A 19,929-nucleotide genomic window follows, 5' to 3' on the forward strand; every position below is an offset into this window, starting at 1 on the left:
ACAGAGGATTCCCCTCTGGGCTCAGCTTCATAGTTACAAAAACAGGAATAAAACTACCTCTGTAGCATAGAAAAATTCACAAGCCAAAACACAAGATAACCTTGCCCTTCTTACAATTTCTGTGGTTTTAGATGGATTTATTCCAGGTATATTTTCAGGAGATGTTATACCTGCTTCTTTCTCCCTCCGTCCAGAGAGGGAACAACATAAGAGAACAACAAACAAATCCTTTCCCCCCAGATTTGAAAATATCTTCTTTCCTCATTGTTCCTTCTGGTCAGATGGCAACTAGGTTATTTGAACTGCTTAACCCCTTACAGGTAAGGTGATTCAGTACAGCTGCCAAGGAGGGATTTTATACTACTGCATACATAAAGATTCTGGGAAACTTTCACAGGAGAGTGCATCAGCCATTTTGCTAGAAGCTCCTGAAATGTGTTGTATTTCAAAATCAAAATCTTGGAGAGAGAAACTCCACCAAAGAAGTTTTTTGTTATTTTCTTTGACGGTATGAAAGCCACTTTAGCACAGCATGGTCGGTCTGCAGGTGGAAATGCTGTCCCCAAACATATGGGCATAGCTTCTACAGAGCATACACAATGGCGTAACATTCCTTCTCTGTGATTGTCTGAGAGGGAAAGCCACTGGTCAGTTTTTTTTCTGAGAAACACAACAGGATGGAATTCTTGATCCAGTCCTTCCTGCATTAAAACTGCTCCCACACCATGCTCGGATGCATCTGTGGTTACTAGGAAAGGTTTCTCAAAGTCTGGGGCTCTTAGCACAGGGTCAGACATGAGTGTTGCTGGTAGAAAATAAGCTTAGGGGGTCCCACATCTGTACCCCAGAGTTCAGAGTGTGTGTGCAGGGGGGACCCTGACATGGTGGTAGAGGTGGAATTTTATGCTACTGCATACATAAAGATTGTTACCCTTCCCTCTATATTTATGACACCTTAGAGTCACTATCTTTATTTGGCTGCTGTTAGAAATTCCTGCTTTATCAAGCACAGGAAAAATCGTCTTATTCTCTTTGTATAATATGGCATTGCTTTTAAAAAGAAAAATAATAAAAAGACCAGATATGTAGCTATACAACCCTTAATATATACTTAGCCAGGTACAGATATTATAGGTGCTCAGATACTGCAGTGGTGGCAGCCATATAATTACCTAGATAGGTAGTGCTGGCTGTAACATCTGTATTCTAGCGAGGTCAGCACAAGAACCACCAACAAAAGTGCTCTGGTTTTAATGATATAATTAATACACAGTATATACAGTTGTGGGCTTCCTGGCTCAAATGGATTGAAAGCCCTTTTCAAAATGGATAGTTTGCTTGAGATCAAGGAAAACCTCATTATCTAGGATAAACTATTTATGGTTATATATGATGTGCTCATACAGTGAACTGCAGGTGAAGGAATAAATATATTATCTTACTTTCTATAGTGCTTTTTTCATGCCAAAGCTTCCCAATGAAATTTGTAAAATTAAACTGATAGAAAACAGCAATCACTCCAAACTCAACTTTTGAGGTGAAAGGTGGCCTCTGCTTAAAAGTGCACAGCAACAAAGAATTTGAGGGTAGTTCTACACTTATGGTGCCATGTAGAATACAGACGCTGCATACCCAGCTAGTACGGATATAAGTAGCAGTGGAAATACTGAGGCACTGTTTAAGTGAGTAGACTAGAGTGCCCGACACACTTGAACCCTTTTTATGTATACTTTACACAGCTCTCTATGCACCCAAGCTGTGTCTCCCATGTCTGCGCTGGTTTGTTCCACAGATGGAGCCTTTCCCTGCCTCAGTAAAAGAATCTGACAGCAGAGAGAGACTGGCAGAGGGGAGGCAGCAGGAAAAGTCTCCAGCCTTCTGCAGTAGGGAAAGACTTCTATAGGTCCCCCTTGCCAGAGCCCTTTCCTGCCACAGTGAAAGGCCTTCAGCAATGGGAAGATGCCAGAGCCCTTCACTGGTGTGTGTAGCTACATGTACCTTACACACTATTGCAAGTACACCTCTACCCCGATATAACGCTGTCCTCGGGAGCCAAAAAATCTTACCGCATTATAGGTGAAACCGCGTTATATTGAACTTGCTTTGATCCGCCGGAGCGCGCATCCCCACCCCCCTGGAGCTCTGCTTTACTGTGTTATATCCGAATTCGTGTTATATTATGTCGCGTTATATCGGGTAGAGGTATATAGGCAAGTTTAGACAAGGTCTGAGAGATTAATTTTAGAAGAATTTGGCCCACAAATACAGTGTTTAACAGCCCCAATTTTGCAAAAACTATTACAATATCTTGAAAGACCCAGATCTGAAATCTCACCAGGTGTGCCAATTCCTACATCCCAACAGTAGGATGAATCCATGAGTTTTCTCCTAAAATGTTTGCTGACCAGCTCAGCCTTATTTGTATCATTCCATGACAGATATTTTCTTCTAAAACATCTTCTATTCTGTAGTGAAATTAGTGTTAAAATGTTAAAATTCCACTTCATCTGTTATCTTTTCAATAATCATCATTTCCAAAAATCCCCAGATAAAAAAACATTATTTTTTTGTTTACAGCAGCAATAGTATATTCCTTGTTAAAATATACACATTAAACATCAGTGGCAAATTTTTCCCACTTCATGATATTGCTGTACTGTACTACATTTCAAATCCTCTTCGAGATTTGGGCTCCAGTAAGAAATTTCCTGTTTCTTAAACAACTTTTTAACATTAAACTAAAAACAAGGATACAAATAATTGAATATCTTTTTATTACACTTCTGAACTTTGATTCACTGCTTTATAATGAACCAAAAAGCATCCAATTACATAGCTGCCAAATAAAAATCTATTGTTTTATGGTTGATTACCAGGTTTACCAGCATAAATTTCTATGAAGTATATTCTGATCGTAATATTCCTTCCACTGTGAATAATTTTGAAGAGATTGGTCCTGCGTTCAATTTTTCAGTGAAGGTTAGTAAACATTTTTGTGGATGAGAAAAGATCTTGCCTTTCATCTATAGTCTGTACCCAAAGAGCAGACAAAATGATAGTCCTTGGTATGTTTTACTGTGCTGCTTTATGAATCTGGTCTATGAGGAAAATGATTCACCACCATAATGTACAACCTTCACTTGCTTAAGGGTAAGATTTCCATTTAGTGATGAGCGGTCTTATGCATGTTTGGTTCTCCAGTTGCTCACATTAACCCAGATCTTGCAAAGACTTACATATGTGCTTACCTTTATACACTCTTAGTAGTGAAGTCAGTCTATCAGTTCCTCTACAGACAGAAATCAAAGGGACTACGCACACTACATAAAGTTAAGCACGTTCATAAGTCTTCACAGGATTTGGGCCATTGAAATAAGACACACTGGTTTCTTTAGTTTGGCTAGGGGCTAAGTACTTAGAGCAGTGTTCAAGGAGGTACATGAACAAGTCTGATTATTGATAACTATTGGTTATGTAACACTGGGAAAAGTTTAGCTACAAATATGCAGCATGGAGGAAACCTAAAACCTAAATTGGTTGCAAATATGCAACATGGCAGAACTCTAAATTTGATGCTCACAACTATTGGAATGTAAATGTAACCTATCTTGTAGGTTATTGTCTGCGACAAAATATTTGCTTTTCCAGAAGTGTTTTATGCAACTAATGAAAGTTTTATTTAGAAAGCAGACAGGTATTCAGAATTATATGGTATAAATTACTTTACATGTAATGCTGGCATAATGCAATTACTGTCCAGTTAGAGATAAGTATAGGTATAGGAAAAAATATTGCAGTGAAAGCAGTTCAGAGTTTTAATCAGTCTTAGAGCATTCTGATGTTCTTGGTATAGCTGAATAATTTGTTTGTATCCAGTTATAGCTTAAAAAAATTAATAACTAGCTCTTTTCTATTTAGGTTACAACGGGAAGCATTCCAGTAAAGGTGGCTTCTGTAAAAATCCATTTTCCACAGTTAACTAAAGGAAACAATCCTCTGATGTATCTAACTGCACTGGATACAGATCAGGTGAAGAACTAAACTTCATCAATTGCAAACTAACTTGTGTAATAAATGTAATGTAGATTCATTAGAATAATGGTATAAGAGCTAAGACCTAGGATTAGACAGTCAACAAGCAGCCATGGTGTGATGTCCTGAGCCTGCATTTCAATGTTTGTATTGATGTTATCTCCATTCACTGGTAAAGTGGCTCCCCCAACCTGAGAACAGGGAATCTCCACCCTTTCTTTCTTTTCAGTCCTAGTTGATAGGAGGAAGAGGTAGGATGTTCCAAGAGGTAGGCACTAGCCTAGGACATAGGAGTCTGAATTCATGTCCCTGCTCTGCCACAGGCTTCCTACATGACCTTGGGCAAGTCACTTAGTGACTCTGTTGATCAATTCCCTATCTGTAAATATGGGGATAATAGTATTGCCTAGTGTACCTGTCAAGGGCTGGTGGGGAAAATGGCATATGATCACATAATTAAAGTCTGTAACATAATGAAATAAGTGATTTCCAAATGGGAGTATTCCACTGATTTCAATGGGACCAGGATCTCAACTTCAATGTTTAATCAACAATTAGCCCCATATCTGGGACTAGATTTAAGCATGTGGTGGTGTTAAGACTGTCAGGAAAGGAACAGGCTCCTTCATTATTCTCCATCCAGAACATACTAAGAATATTGCCGCCAGGGAAACTCACCTTATCTGAATGCACTTCCTTTATGTATGTTGAGAAAAAACAGGGTCCAATATTAGTGTAGACAATGTTTTCAAAATATGGGTTACACATAGGTCAAAGGTCATGTACTTCTCAACTGGACCCTCTTTCAAATCATAAATCACAGTGTGTAAAATTTGATAAACATAAGCTATTTTTTCTCAGAATTACCCCCCAAAAATTAAAGCAATTTAATTCTGAATTTTAAAGGAAATCAATGCAGTATCAGTATTTTCCAAAAGCATTCAGTATTTTTCACTCACACACACACACTCTCTCTCTCTCTCTCTCTCATGCTTCCAACAACTATAATTCTGCATTTTCTTTTTAGGCTGGAGGTGTCAGTTGTGATGCAAAGATTAATCCTTTGCAAATAGGAAAAACATCTTATTCTACATCTTTCAAGAAAGAAAACTTCAGAGCTGCAAAAGAACTAGTAAGGAAAAGCTGTGACTATAACATCTGTGGTCCCAATCCTGCACTGTAATCCAGATAGGCAGACCTCTGTGCCATGCAGGGCGCTCTTGGTGGTGCTCCACACAGGCTCAGCAGTCCACCTGCATAAATCACAATGCAGCACAGGAGCCTATAATTGTATTGTGTTGCTGTTTCCTCCTCCTTTGTATATATTTTTTATTTCTACAGCTAAAATTTCTGCAGAGTAACCACAGCCCATTTCCCACTACATATTACTCTGTGTGCATGCATGTATGTATTATTGTGTATGTGCAAATGGTTATCTCTTTTTCACAGAACAGTCTCTAATATTACTCCTTGCAGCTCACCAAACTTTATTTTTTCCGCTGCTCATGTCTGTCTAGTTTAGTTTATTTTAGGTTTTCCTATAGCAACCATCTGACTATTAATATTGCTGCAGTCTTTGGACAACTGATATCACTAATGCTGACTAAATTAATCTAAACCGCCTCAGAAATAATTATAAAATATGCTTATATAACATTAAGAATCTATGTGAAATGAGACTTCTTGCTGGAGGAGATCCATCTGAGTTAGGGCTGAGGTATGTTGGTGGAGAAGTATGAGTAAGCTTTCACTTACACTGTTCATACTGTATCTGTTCTATAGATTAGCAGGGGGCTTTAGCATGGGTCACAAGCATTTAATTAATACATAAAGAATAACTAAGTTAAGAAACCTGTGCAGCAAGGACCAAGAAGTTTAGAATTAAAACTGTGGTATTTGTTTAAGTGAATTATGCTTTTTAAAATCATGCTAATACCTCTTTTTTCCCCCTTCTCTGAAAGAACTGTAAGAACACACACTGTAATACAATTACATGCAAGCTGAAAGACCTCACACTGAAAGGAGAGTATTTTGTAAATGTGTCTACCAGAATCTGGAATGGGACCTTTGCAGCTGTAAGTATCAGGTACCTTTTGATGGGAGATGTTATACCCATGTACGTCATGCTCGCTGATATTTTTGAAACTTAACACTGAAAGCGCCCCTTCTACAGCAATCCCTTCTTCTTGTTGTTTTACATTATTTTGTCTATTATCCTAAATCAATATCTATTTCAGCTTCAGTTGCAAATTTTTAAGTCTGTGTGACAAACCATTTAAAATATTAAATAGAGAGACACCCACTGAGGCATTGCAGCTACAATGGTGACACAAATCTTCCTCGATGCTGGCACATGGTGTTTGCTTTTGCAGACTGTCCTATAAGCTCAAGTAACCAGAAACTAGAATTTCCACAGAGCTGAAAAAGACAACACATGACAATAAACCACTGAAACAAGGTGGGTGAGGTAATATCTTTCATTGGACTCACTTCTGTTGGTTGGAAAGAAGAAGCTTACACAGAGCGCTTCTTCAGGGCTGGGGCCGACACGGCTGCAATACATTCTTGTGCAGTCATATTATATTCTGAAAAAACAAAACAATCTTCACTTTTGAACTGCAGCAAACCTTTATTCCAGCTTGTCAGGATTTTTTTATTGCAATTTTGAGGATTAATATTAATTTTACTTTTTTTTCCAATTTGTGTCTGTTTTTATTTTTAAGATTTTTATTACTTGATTTTAACCTATTCAGCCATGGGGTGGCCTTCCCTATGGCCAGGGGCTTGTCATCCTCCTCACAGCCCTAGCTGGGGGTCTCTTATCTGCCTCACCAGCACCTCAGCCTTCCCCACATCTTGTGCGTACAGGGATTGGGTGTCACTGGACCTGCAGCCATGCAAGGAGCCCGCTGCAGCCTTGCTGTCATGGCCCCTCTCACTGACTCCTATGTCAGCAGGGCTGCAGAGGGCTCCCTGAGCTGTGGCATGGCCTGTGACGCCCACTCCCTGAAGGTGCAAAATGCAGGGGGCAGGCTATATCCATTCCATTACTGATGGATATTTTATTCATCGATTTCAGTGTGTCAGCTGAAATCAGCATTTACTGATATCTATGGATTTAAATTGAATCCTGCCAAGCCTGCCTATATTGCATTCATTCTAATCATTCCAAAATACCAAAAGCCCAGAACTTGATGCTATCATTAGTGTTGTCAATTTTTTCCCTCAGAAAAGGTGTGTACATTCAGTACAAAGATATAAAAACCTTTTGTTTGGTTTTTTTAAAGGGTCACTTGTCAAGGAAACAGATCCCAGATTGAATTTTACACTATGCTTAAAATATTTAAATAATAACCATGAGTATCACATTTTAAACTCCCACATGTCCTCCAAGACGTACACTAATCGTGAAAAATTATCAGCCCTCTGAAATGAAACGATGTCTGCTTCTCAGCTAGGCAACCAACCAAAACTCTCCTAACATTCTGGGTTTGTTTGCACTCTCTGGCATATGACGCACTGTCTGTGTTCTGTCTGCCAAGTCTTGTGACTGGGTATTGAAATTTACTAGCAGGATTCTTGTAAATGTCAATACTTAGACCATAAAAAAAAAAAAAGCCCTCAGGTCAGACTGATAGTGTAATAGGCTTATGAGAGTGTGTGAATCAAGATCCTGCCTGCCTTTATAGTGTCCTTTTTAAGAATGTATTTGTTTTTTATGAGCTGAACCAAGGATACTTGGATGTTGTTTTAGATACACGAAAGGTCAGAAAGAAGGGGGTAAATGGCTATGCATTGAGAGAGCAGGAAAGGTAGCAGGTAATGCTGGCTTCCCTCTAGCAGAAAAAAATCTGTTACAGTTTTCCCTCTCATCTCATGGCCACAGGGGCGGCTCTAGGTATTTTGCCGCCCAAGCACGGTAGGCAGGCTGGCTTTTGCGGCTTGCCTGCAGGAGGTCCCCGGTCCTGTGGATTCGGTGGCACGCCTGCAGGAGGTCCGCCGAAGCCGTGGGACCAGCCAACCCGCCGCAGGCATGCCGCCGAAGGCAACCTGCCTGCCACCCTCGCAGCAACCAGCAGAGCGCCCCCCCCGACCCCCCGGTTGCTGCCCCAGGCACGGGCTTAGCGTGCTGGTGCCTGGAGCCGCCCCTGCATGGCCGCATATTCTCCGTTTGATTGTCAGTACTCCAGCATGAACAGCCATTTATAGATGGCACTGCACGCCCATAATCCTTTGCATTTAGAATGACAGGTGTTCTGTATGAAAAGCATGAAGGGTATGCATGCATCTGTGAAGCAGGGAAGAGAAAGGAGAGTGTTCTGAGGAGTCAACAGTCAAGTAGAGAATGATGATTCAAGAGATAAAAGGACCAAATATTTATCCTATCTGGGATAGCTTTTCCAGTACTGCATGCAGTGGTTAGAGTTCTGCCCACATTCCTCTACTAACACCCAACCCATTCCTACAGCACTCTTTTAGACTGGTATCCCTGTACTGTTGGTCGCATATGCAAAGTGTCACATGAAACACAGTTGTACTGAACTGGCAATGTTTGAACTCCTGCACAGGCTCCACTAGCACTGGAAATATTAATGGAAGGAGATAGGATCTTTGGGTCAGGCTCAAGAATACTTTTTAAAAGTATTCCATTTTTTACCTTTTTCAGTCCAGAAAGAGTGAGGCGGATCAGATGCTGAGGGATGGGGAAGAATAGATGGTGCTAAGAAAAAGTAAAGGGAAGAAAAGCAGAGAGAAGTTGGATAGAGACACAGGAACAGGAAGGAAAAAGCACATTCTCATTTTACACTCCTTTTAAATGCCAGAACTATGTCCCCGTCCCCGTGCTATATTGCCTTTCCATTTCTCCCCTTCCCTCTGATTCTCTGGCCACCTTCACAGCTAAACAGCAGCAAAACTTTTCAAACAATGACAGATATTTCAATATCTTCTTTTCTCTGAACTATATGATGAAAATAGCGTTTTTTTAATAAAAAAAATCTTAATTATTAACGGTAAGCATAGCAAGGCTGAAGTGTGCCTTACTGGCATATTTATTCATTACTTTCCTGTAGATACTGGATCAATAAGCATTGGCAAATATAATTCCAGTTTTTGGAATACTATAATAATCTTCAGCTCTAAAGTAACATTGAGTTAAGGAGAATTATTTTAAAACATCTTCATTATAGGAATGCTTGATCAGATATTTACAAGTTTATTTTTCTATTGCAGTCAACTTTCCAGATGTTACAGCTGACAGCAGATGCAGAAATTAATACGCATAACCCAGAATTATTTATAATTGGAGAGAATACCCTAACTGTGAGTGTTGTTCAATGGAAGTGTTTCCTTTCTTTATATTTCACTATATCTAAAAGCTAATATTTGATTTTAATGTCCCTGAGAGGTATGTGGCAAGTCACAGAAAATCTGCTCATTTGCTTGAATACGTTAAGTTGGTTTTATTCACTTGTCTGTTTTAGAGTTGTTGAAAATGTTACAGTTTCAGCTGGCTGGTGTTTCTACAAACGCTGTTTGTTTAATTTGTGTGAGCTTGCACACCTGACTTTTATTGTGAATGAACTCCAAAACTACCAGCAAAACTCAGTAGAAACCTCTGAGGTTCAACTGATTTCATGTAAAAAATGTCAAATTTTACATTGGTTTTACCATAAAACAATAAATTGACCTGGATTCATGAACTTTAGGAAACATTTCAGCAAATCTCATCTGAGTTTTAAGTTCTATTTGCATAGGTGCATTTTGGTATAATTGTGAATGTTTTGCACAGTTCTAATGATGACCAAAATCACATCTACATTGTAACATGTTGCAGAGTATACTCCAATTTAGAATGGATGTAATATGGACATATTTAATAATCTTGATATTCTAGTGACTCTTATCTTAAATACTCTTTGTTGTACACACTGCTATGGTTTAGAATGTTTCCTCCCAAGGATTTAATTCATTAATATGTAAATTTAAATAGTGTTGGGAAAATGCTTTGTTACAACAGTAGAAACGAAAACATCTCCCTCCCTTGGTCTGGGCATGGGTTGACATTACTTCAGGTGGAATACTGGTTTTGTATTTCTTTTTGGAGAACTTCCGAGCCCATCTGATCCAAAAAATAGATCTATTTCAAGACCTTTGGGGATTGGAATGTAACTCAAGAAACAAGCTAATAAGGGAGTCAGCTTAGTGATGATGATGTGCATCAGCACCCAGCTGCAGCTAATGGAAAATCCAATTAAATATGTACTAGGGCAGTTATTGATTGACCTATCTCCAAGTGGAAATAAGGCTAAAGCACAGTACTACTTCTATCGTCATTGTTCCCATGAAACATTGCACTTTGTAAAGAGATTCTAAATGGGTCCATTTGTACTCAGGCAATAGTCAGTTCCTGGAGAACTGCTGAAAAGAAGAGAAAGTATATTTGTGGGTTTGAAGAATTTCTCACTATCCCCAAAACAGTAGATGCCAGTGTTTGGACTAGCATGATACTTGGAGTGTCCTAGATCATTTTAATTGCTTGACAGCCCTAATCTACAGTAATCTTTTATGTATCCTGCATTATAAGTCTTTGATCCACAATTGAGTTGTGAGAGGTTCGGTTACGGCACCATGTATTCAAGTAGAGAGTTAGAAAAATATACATGGTGTGCAAAATGAATATTAGAAGAGTGTATGTGTGTCCTCCACTTTTTAGTGATTCCAGATCATCTGAAAAAAATATCATTTCTAGTTCTCTTAGGGTGGAAATCCTGGTCGCACTGATTTCAGTGCAAGTTTTGACACTGATTTGAATGGTTCATATTGCAGGTGTGATTTTGGCCATATTGTATTGGTTTGGGGGCGGGGGGAGATGTTAGTTCGCATTATTTTTATTTCAAAGGACATTTCCTTCAAATCAACTGGACCCTCAAGTCTCTCTGCCACCAGAGGTTTGTATGTAAATTCAGGTTTTCTCCATCTCTTTCTCTCACTTCTCAAATTTCCCCTTTCCATGTCAGATGGTAGCATGCCTCGCTGAGAATCCCTTACCAAATAACTTAAAATGTTTTGATTTTTGGATGAGATATTTTGTTGAGATATTTAAAGCGTCTTATGCACCCTTACTCCCTTGTGCCACCATGCAAGCTGGGCCACGTTTTGGCCCTAAGAGAGTACCATTTGCATGTAGTGACTTTTCAAAGTGTAGAGCTGCCTTTTCAAAGGAGGCAGCTTCAGCATTATTTTAATATCCGTAACAGTTCCAGCCAACTGTCACATAAAAGCAGCTTTTCCCCTATTGCAAATTAGAGAAGCTTGTTTTCAGCACAAATGAATGTTGTCCCTGGGTAATTGGGTGGAGCTTTTTAGATGTACTTGGTATAAGAAATCTTCAGATTTTTTTCCAGTTAGAAAGCACTGCCAGTTGAGAACAAAGTACAGAAAGTTTACCTGCTAAAATCATTATTGTGGCTGTTCGGTTATAAAATGCATGAAGATTGTTGCAGTGAAATGGATACACATAGCCACACCTAACATAATAACAGGGTTCCAATGGTAAATCATTGACGTGTCAGTGTGGCTTTCCCAGAAAGCTTGAGACTAAATTCCATCAGACAAAGCTGAGAGCAAGCAACCCTGAAAAAATACATTGCTGTGGTTTATCAGGTTTCATAGCAAGCAAAACCTGTTCCCATTATAACTCTTTATAAACATTAACTACTCACATATGAAAATTAAAATGTGCCTCCAAAATGTTTAAAGTTTCTTAAACTTGCAAGTAGTATTAATCAGATGTGAGGTTTATAAACCTTAGACTAAGAGGTCTAGAAGAGCAATTGTAAATATCCATCCAAGTTTATAATCGGACTTAACCCATGTACAACTAACTAGTTCCATGGTAGCTGTCACCTGGAAATGAGTTAATGTCAAGATATTTTGGGAGCTCTGTATTCAGATAGTAGGAGATCTTCTGACCGGTGAGAAGCATGGCAGTGCCTAGGAACTCAAGGGAAGAGCAGATCCCAGCACAATTCCACCTTTTCTGTCCTTCCAACTTGACCCATCTCCTCTTGCTGTTACTTCAGGCTAAAAACTGGTAGTGGAAACCTGGCTAACATTAAGATCTGTACTAGTTCTTCCCTGCCCTTAGAGTAGTTTCAAGTAGAGTGTTAGGACCTGCAGGCAAAGAGCAGGAAGCCATCCGCCTGCTGGGATGAGAGGATAATGTGTGGACTTTTGTGTGTATGAGCAAATAATGTTGCCTTCTTGCGTACTACTGACTACTACTGTCAGTTTGGACTAGTTCTCTTTTAGCTGAAGTAGCAGAGGCCTTTGTTTTGTGAAGATGGAGGAACAGCATCATCCCAGTTCTAGTCCCAGCCCCAAGTCTTTGTCTGTGGGTATATGTGATTTATCTAGCAGTGGTCTTTGTCTGCAGTGCGTGGATTCACTGCAGAAGGATTCTCATTAAAGGAAGGAGAAGGAGGAGGTGATGAAGATGAGATTACTCTTCCTCTTTGTTCAGTGGGCTCTGCAGAGACCATCTTGTTATGAGTTTGTATGTCACCTAAAATGATGGTACCATCATCTGTAGCTGGGGTGCCTACGCACCACCACAATGCAAATATCTATTAATAATAATAGGAAATAGCTATTAACACCAGCAAATCAGACAATAATTCTGGTGCAGCCCTCCAGCCTTTCGCCAGGGAATCTGTTCCAGCTAAATAAAAGATGGGGATTAGAAAAACTTCTTTAATGTTGTTCATGTTGATACACAAGAAATAAAACTGTCTGCTTTCAGATCCCAGTGACAATAATGAAGCCTGAGGAGAAAGCGGAGGTACCAATCGGAGTTGTGATAGGAAGTATACTGGCAGGACTGCTATTGCTGTTAGCGTTGGTTGCTGTTTTATGGAAAGTGAGTAGATATTCATATCTGTAAAAGTAAACCAATGGAAGTTCCCACCTGAATACACCAGGGCTATAATCGTAGGAATTGATATGTAATCATGCCAAACAATCATTTATCTGCAACTTGGGGAGAAAAATATTTTTATTAGTATTGCACCTTCCATGTGAGGATCTCAAAGTACATTACAAGGGATCCTTACAGCAGCCCTGGGAAATATGGAAAATTATTATAATACATTTAATAGACAAGGAACGGGTAAGCACTGACTTCCTGTATAACCATGGCATCTGTTTTCTGATAGGTGTCAGCCTACCTCCATGACTCGCAAGCTGTGCTCTGCACATACCTCCAATGTTCCAAGGGGGCAGGCTGGGCAGCAGGAGGGATGGGGGTGGACTTTGGGGAAAGATGGGAAAATGAACAAAGATATGCAAGAGGCAGGCAGGGTGAGTGGGAGATGGAGAAAGGAAGAGGCTTGTGGGGAGGTGGGAGGGAAGGGACTAAGGAGGAGAAGAGCTATCCAGGGTGTCTGGTTTTGGGAAAGGCAACAGATTATCTCTGTGCCAAAGCATTGGTGTTTGAAGGGCTCCCTGGCGCACCAAGGCAACTGCTCCCTGGGGAGCGTTTCTAGGTCCTGTGCTTCGTCATAAAGACACTTGGCTGCACGGCTCTGCTGCTTTGGCACTTTTTTTTTTAAGTTGTGTTTGGGGCTATACCTTGAACCTGAAGGCTCGGGGAAGGCAGATGAAGACATGCCTCCTGCTTTTAAGAATTTTCTCTCTCCCTCCCCCCCCCCTTTTTTTTTTTTAAAGAAACTACTGTGTGAGTCAAGAATCAGGTTTAAATTAACAGTTTGCTAATTAGAGTTGGTAGTTTTCTACCACCAAAAAAATATTGAAGAAAGTGTGGGGGGAAATTCTTTCATAAAAACAATTTATTTTTTTTGAGGAGGAGAAAGGTTGCCAAAAAAAAAGTTTACAACCTGAAAATTTTAGATAACTTGTTTTTTCTCAAAAATTAGTTTTTCATCAAAAAAAACGTTCTGATGAAAATGTTTCTATCGGCTGAGAAATGTAGTCTCAAATGACTAAATAAATGGCATGTTTAGATCTAATCCTAGTACCTTTCATTACCAGGCAGCACAAAATAGACAATATACATGGCTGACAAACTATTTTCAAAACTTCTTACAGCTTGGCTTCTTCAAGAGAAAATATGAAAAAATGACAAAGGATGTAGAAGATATTGATGAAATTACAGAACTCACAAAAGACAAAGATTGAAGACAACAATGATGGGAATACAGAACTAATCCTCTGAGCCACAAACAATGGCTGTGGTCCAATCGGATCTTCAGCTGGAGTGCCTTAAAGTTCAATAACTGTTAAACTTGTTTTTTAAGGAATGAAAATGCTTTTTTTATGGATGAAAATATTTTACAGATTCTTCTGTTTTGTAAGAGTAACTGCAGGTCAGTTTTTTTTCACAAATATTTTATAGTATATTTTCTTGTATTTTTTTTTCCTTGCAAACAAATTAGCCCTTGTGAATCGGGCAGGTCTGGAGCATACACCTTGTGGCAGAAATCCCACTTCCATTCTACAAAGAGCAAAATAGAGCAACTTTTTTCAGATTTTGGAACAATATCAGTCCAAGTTAATAGGCTCTTGGTAAAAATGATTTTTTTTCTACTAACTAAATGATCTAGATGACGACATTGCATGATGAATATTGATTCAGGACATGGAAAAGTAAAGCTCAGTTTGCAGTTTCTTAGCTACATTTTGATTGTCTTGAAGAACTGACTCACATTTCCCATCAAATCTGAGTCTTAACTAATCCATAACCTTACAGGTTGTATATATTATAAAATGGGCAGTGCGTCCTGATTTGGGAATGAAGACTCCAGACTACGCCCTAATATAGGGTGTCTGGATGGGTACACCATACCAAGTACATCACCATATTCTTTTCACTAAGGTGACAAAAATTAATTTTTTTACAGTGTATGGCATTGGTAAGGTACTTTTAAATGAGACATGCTCCTGCTTTAGTGCTGCCTTGCATGTTTTGTCCTTTTTAAAGGCAGAAGATCTGAATTTGAAAACTCACTGTGACTTGCTGTCATTACTAGGTGCTACTTGAGCAGGGGGTTGGACTAGATGACCTCCTGAGGTCCCTTCCAACCCTGAGATTCTATGATTCTACTGTGGCAGCTTTCAAATTCTCAACACTACTCCAATGGATTTAAATTTTACTTCTCTGAACCCTTGTCTTGTACAGTTAATCATCTAACAAAGGAGAAAAAACAGGCCTATATTTATTATTATTAAAAATCACTTACCATACCTTTAAATTTACATGTCCTTTTTTCTTTAACCCAAAGAGCAAGGTGAATTGAAAACCTTTATTTGGATTCCTAATCCTTACTCACAGCAGTAACCCCACAGACTATTGGCATCATGAGAATGAAGATGCAAGATTTTGCCTTCGTTCAGTAGCTGACAATAAGGCAGGAGTGAAAAGAAAGTGTCTAGTGTATTATAGGAGCACAGGAAAAGCTAAGTAATGTGCAGCTAGTGTGACAAAGAACAGTGGAAGATCTGTTCTATATTGGTGCTTGTACCACTCTCATCATCGTATTATGTGAGTGCCTTTCAGTGATGCATTAAGCAGTGTGACCACTGTCACATGCTGTTTGTTCTTATATAGTTAAAGAACTTTTATAAGTAACTTATGTTTTGTACAATTTAAAATACTATAGTACTTTTGAAAGAAAAGTTTTAAGACCTAAAAAGGACGTCTTATTCAGGTGGCCTTATGTTACGCTGTTTAATTTACGTAACATTTTTCTATTAAAGTGACCTTATGTTATATACCCTTTGCTTTAAAAGAAAATCTTTGAATTTTAGGTTTGAAAAACTAAGAATCTCCATGTTAAAGAGAGAGCCCACACCAATCTTGTGGGCTGAGATAATTGAAGTTTTGGTTGCCTCACTCTCATGACAGGCAGTTAACCTCACAAGCACATCACCTGTTGAAATGCTTTTCTATACATATTTTGGATTAGAAATAAGGTGGTGTCTGATAGAAGACAATTATCTGAAGGGTGTAAAATTTTCAAAGGGACCTAAATCCCATTTTCAAAAGAGACTTAAGAGTCTAAGTCCTCTTGACATTCCGTTAGACTTTAGGTAAAGATTTTTAAAAGTACCACTCTCTTCTATGAATGTGACTGAGGCTCCTACATCACTTAGTGCCTTTACACATTTTTAACCTTAGCCTCCTAAGGGCCCAAGTCACTTTCAGAAATTGGCCTTAGGCTCCTAAATCACTTATGCACTTTTGAAAATTTTTACCCAGTCGTCTTAGTCGGTAAACAGTAGCCAGCCAAGCCACCAACTTCCCTGGCTGGAAGAGGTGTCATTTGGAATAACAGCTGAATTATTTTCAGTCTATCTGGTGTTTGTTTTTATTCTTAAAGTTTTTGTTTTATATTTTCATATTCTATTTTTTATGGTGACATGTTGAAAGACAATCTGGATCCCAAACTTGATTGTCTGACAGATAAATACAGTTGCCACCACTTGTGTTTGTGGCCAAACTGAGTTTTTAAAAATTAAGTTGTGTTCTAAACAATTCCTTAAAGAACAAACTTCTGACTCGCAGTTATAAACCCTGGGTGCATCGACTAGCCAATGCAACCTAAGATTGAAGATAAAAATTGGTCTCCTGCCTCAATTCTCTTTTAACAACTTGAAAAAAAAATTGCACTCATACTGAACTTGCAAAAACCTCATATATAATTAATCTTGTACATTCAAAGCAAGAATAGGAATTTAACAATGCCGTGGATGGTAAAATCTTTCATTTCTTGTGCCTTTTGATGGTGCATGTAATGGAACCCAGGCAAGCAACCAGTTTTTATTGTCAGTCACAAGTTGAATGTGCAGAAGAGTGTATTACATCCAGGGTTTTAGGTGTGTGATTACATTCACTTGCCGTGACTGGGTTTTTCATTGTCCCAGGTGTTAAGATTTTTCTGGAAGAAGCGCTGTTTTCAAACTACAAGGAAAGCAGAGCATAAGTAGTGTTTTGCATCTGTCACTTAGCCATTTAATGTTACTAGTTTGGTGGGTTTGTTTGTTTTGTGTTTGGTTGGGGGGGGGGAGGAGGAGGGCGGTTTGTATGTGTATTTTTTATTACTTAAATAGTTAATTCCATTTTGTAAAGAGTAATTTTATTGCACTTTTGGGTAGGCATAGCCTGAGAAATAATGCTGGAAATTTAATGTATATTTTGTACTGTGTATAACGGTTTGGGGGTTTACATTTTTAAAACCTTGTAAAGACATTTAGTTTTAGCTCTAACGTGTTATTTTTGCAGTGCTGGGCTTTGATTCTAATCTTGCTTGCAACAGCAGAAGTCAGGAGTAACTCCAGTGAAATCAAGAGTTACACAGTGTAAAACTGGTGCGAGATCCGAATTAGACTGGCTGAGGTTTAGACGATCTGAGTAAAGTCCGTTGTAAATCTCAAAAATTAGTCTTATAGGAGAAAGCGACAAAGAGTCCTGTGGCACCTTATAGACTAACAGAAGTATTGGAGCTTGAGCTTTTGTGGGTGAATACCCAATACGTCTGTTAGTCCATAAGGTGCCACAGGACTCTGTCACTTTTTACAGATCCAGACTAACACTGCTACTCCTCTCATAGGAGAGTGGACACTGCCAATGGGGAATGTGAGATAGAGATTTAATACAAATGACCAGATTGAGGACTCAGAACTAGATTGTAAACTCTTTGGGGCAGAGACCATCTGTTCTGTGCTTGTGCATAATGAGGCCCTAGAGCCCCTAGGCACCACTACAGTACAAAGGATAAATACTAATTTTTGTTACAAATCTGAATACAGACTAATAAAAGCAGAGCTTTGAAGAGTGAAAAGCTCCACTAAAAGCCACTATATAAAATGCAGCAAATTTTTTCTTTGCTACAGTAGCAGAATCCTAAGGTTACGATATTGCAAGGTGCTGACAACCAGGTGTTGAGGATACTAAGAGGCTGTGCCTCAGGCCTTACAGGTTTTAGCCACTGGTGCAGTAACACTGCTAAGCTTGGCTGCACTGGTGTAAGTCACAGTTCACACTGATGCAGCACATCTACACTAGGGGATTGCACCAGTGCAGCTATATGAATGTAGCTAGTTCCCACAGGCTCCCTCCCTTCTAAAATTACAACTTCACAACTCATTTGCCCTCCCCTCTTGGAGCAGTTTGTTGTCTTCCCCCTCCAAGTTGGCAGTGACTTTTGAGCGATCCTCAGACCCTCCTCTCATCTACTTCGTATTGCAGCCCAGTTTTGCACTTGAAAGAGCAACGTATGAAAGGTAAATAAGATCAAACATCACCAAATACTACATATGATGGTTACTTTTTATCAGGCTAACAATTTCCCCCTTTCATTACCTTTTAAACATAATGGATATAAAATGATGTTCTCACTGAGAAATGCAGTTAAGATTTAAAATCTCTGGTGACATTTCTGCCCTCTACTGTATGTATATTTTGCACTTTAGTACAGAATGCCATAGCACCTGATGTACTGGAGTTTGTTTTTGTTTATTTAATAACAAAAATAAAAGGCAGCACTGTTTGTGTACATTCAAATCAAAACTTCTGTCAAAAATTGCATATTGTGATATACACACACACACAAGTAAGTATCAGGCTGACAATCTTTACAAAACCAGGTTCAAAATATTTAAAAGGACATCAATACATTTAAAAAGCATGTAATTTTTTTAAACCTACCACTGGCATAAGCAACACCCTGAGATTAATATTATTAAAAGGGGTTGGAATAAAGCCTCAATTTTCAGGATTTTTTATATGTGCATTTGCTAATTTGTATTATCACTTTCACTACTGTCCTCTGTGGGGGTCAGAGGACTTGGGGGCAGATTCAAAAGGTAGGTAAACGTGTATATAACACCACAAACTGGCAGCATAGCTACAGGAAAGAGGTAGTACTTTTAACTCTTTAAAATAATTTAAAGTTGGCCGTGTCGCTTTAGCCAACAAGAACTGAGCATCTATATTCTATTTCACAACACATATTGAATTCAGGGAAGGTGAATGTAGAACTGTGACTTTTAAAGTTTCTTCTGAAAAGATCATTTTGATCCCCTATAACACTACCACCTGCAGCTGTCTCTCTACTGACATCTACTGGATAGATCTTGATCCACATTCCTGCACCATCCATTACTTTGTAACAATCTCCCAGCGTGCAACTGGTTAAAAATCAACCTAAACCACTTTTGAAAACATAACAATGAAGTACTATGAGGGTCAGAGCAACACTAAAAAGTTGCTCAAATATTAAGCTATAAGTGATCATCCAGTCACAGCACAGGTTACTCTCAAATACTGCAAGCCAAGAAGGGAGAATTATTTTCTCTAAGGGGTTCTGCCATCAAATCCATTCTTTGATTCCATGCTGTGATAGTTTCCTGCCTCCACCGGTCAACCGCCTGTGTTCCATAAGTTGTTCTCTGTGCCCTTGAACTTTCCTGTAGAAAAGCCATCTCACCAGTATACTATCACAGGCATACAAAATAAGGTGTGTTAGGTATAATGCCTGGGTTAAAGATTTTTTTTTCCCTTCATGACTGCAATGGGCTGTTAATCAGCTCTCCTGTTGCAATATGTATCTTAATGAGCACTAATGGTTGCAGCCACTTATGATGTTCAGGCCCAGTATTTCTCTTGCTGATCTCCTGCAGCAATGAACTGCCCGGGTTTCTAGCACATCTTTAAAGCACATCACCCTAATGTCCAATGCTGTTGAGTTGCTGCATAAAACAGTATTTCCGCTAGTTAATGCTAGTTGTGCTGGTTTAGCTGGGTGTACCTTTGTTATATTATAGGATAGAGGTGAAGGCAGGATTAATCAGTTCTTAAGTCTTCAGAAGTTGCTTGAA

The 19,929-nt window shown here is 39.0% G+C and overlaps 1 protein-coding gene across 1 annotated transcript in view; it reads left to right on the forward strand.

The window, feature by feature from the left end:
* ITGA2 (integrin subunit alpha 2) overlaps nt 1–18,855 on the forward strand; it is a 102,778-nt gene extending 83,923 nt beyond the window's left edge. The window contains exons 24-30 of the mRNA XM_045020829.1: nt 2,877–2,979; nt 3,919–4,029; nt 5,060–5,164; nt 5,994–6,107; nt 9,265–9,354; nt 12,836–12,952; nt 14,140–18,855. Of these exons, the coding sequence (XP_044876764.1) occupies nt 2,877–2,979; nt 3,919–4,029; nt 5,060–5,164; nt 5,994–6,107; nt 9,265–9,354; nt 12,836–12,952; nt 14,140–14,229 (730 nt within the window). The 3' untranslated portion in view covers nt 14,230–18,855. The remainder of the gene's footprint in view (nt 1–2,876; nt 2,980–3,918; nt 4,030–5,059; nt 5,165–5,993; nt 6,108–9,264; nt 9,355–12,835; nt 12,953–14,139) is intronic.
* The last annotated feature ends 1,074 nt before the right edge of the window (nt 18,856–19,929 follow it).

This window comes from Mauremys mutica, chromosome 6 (genome assembly GCF_020497125.1).
Source record: "Mauremys mutica isolate MM-2020 ecotype Southern chromosome 6, ASM2049712v1, whole genome shotgun sequence".
NCBI lineage: Eukaryota > Metazoa > Chordata > Testudines > Geoemydidae > Mauremys > Mauremys mutica.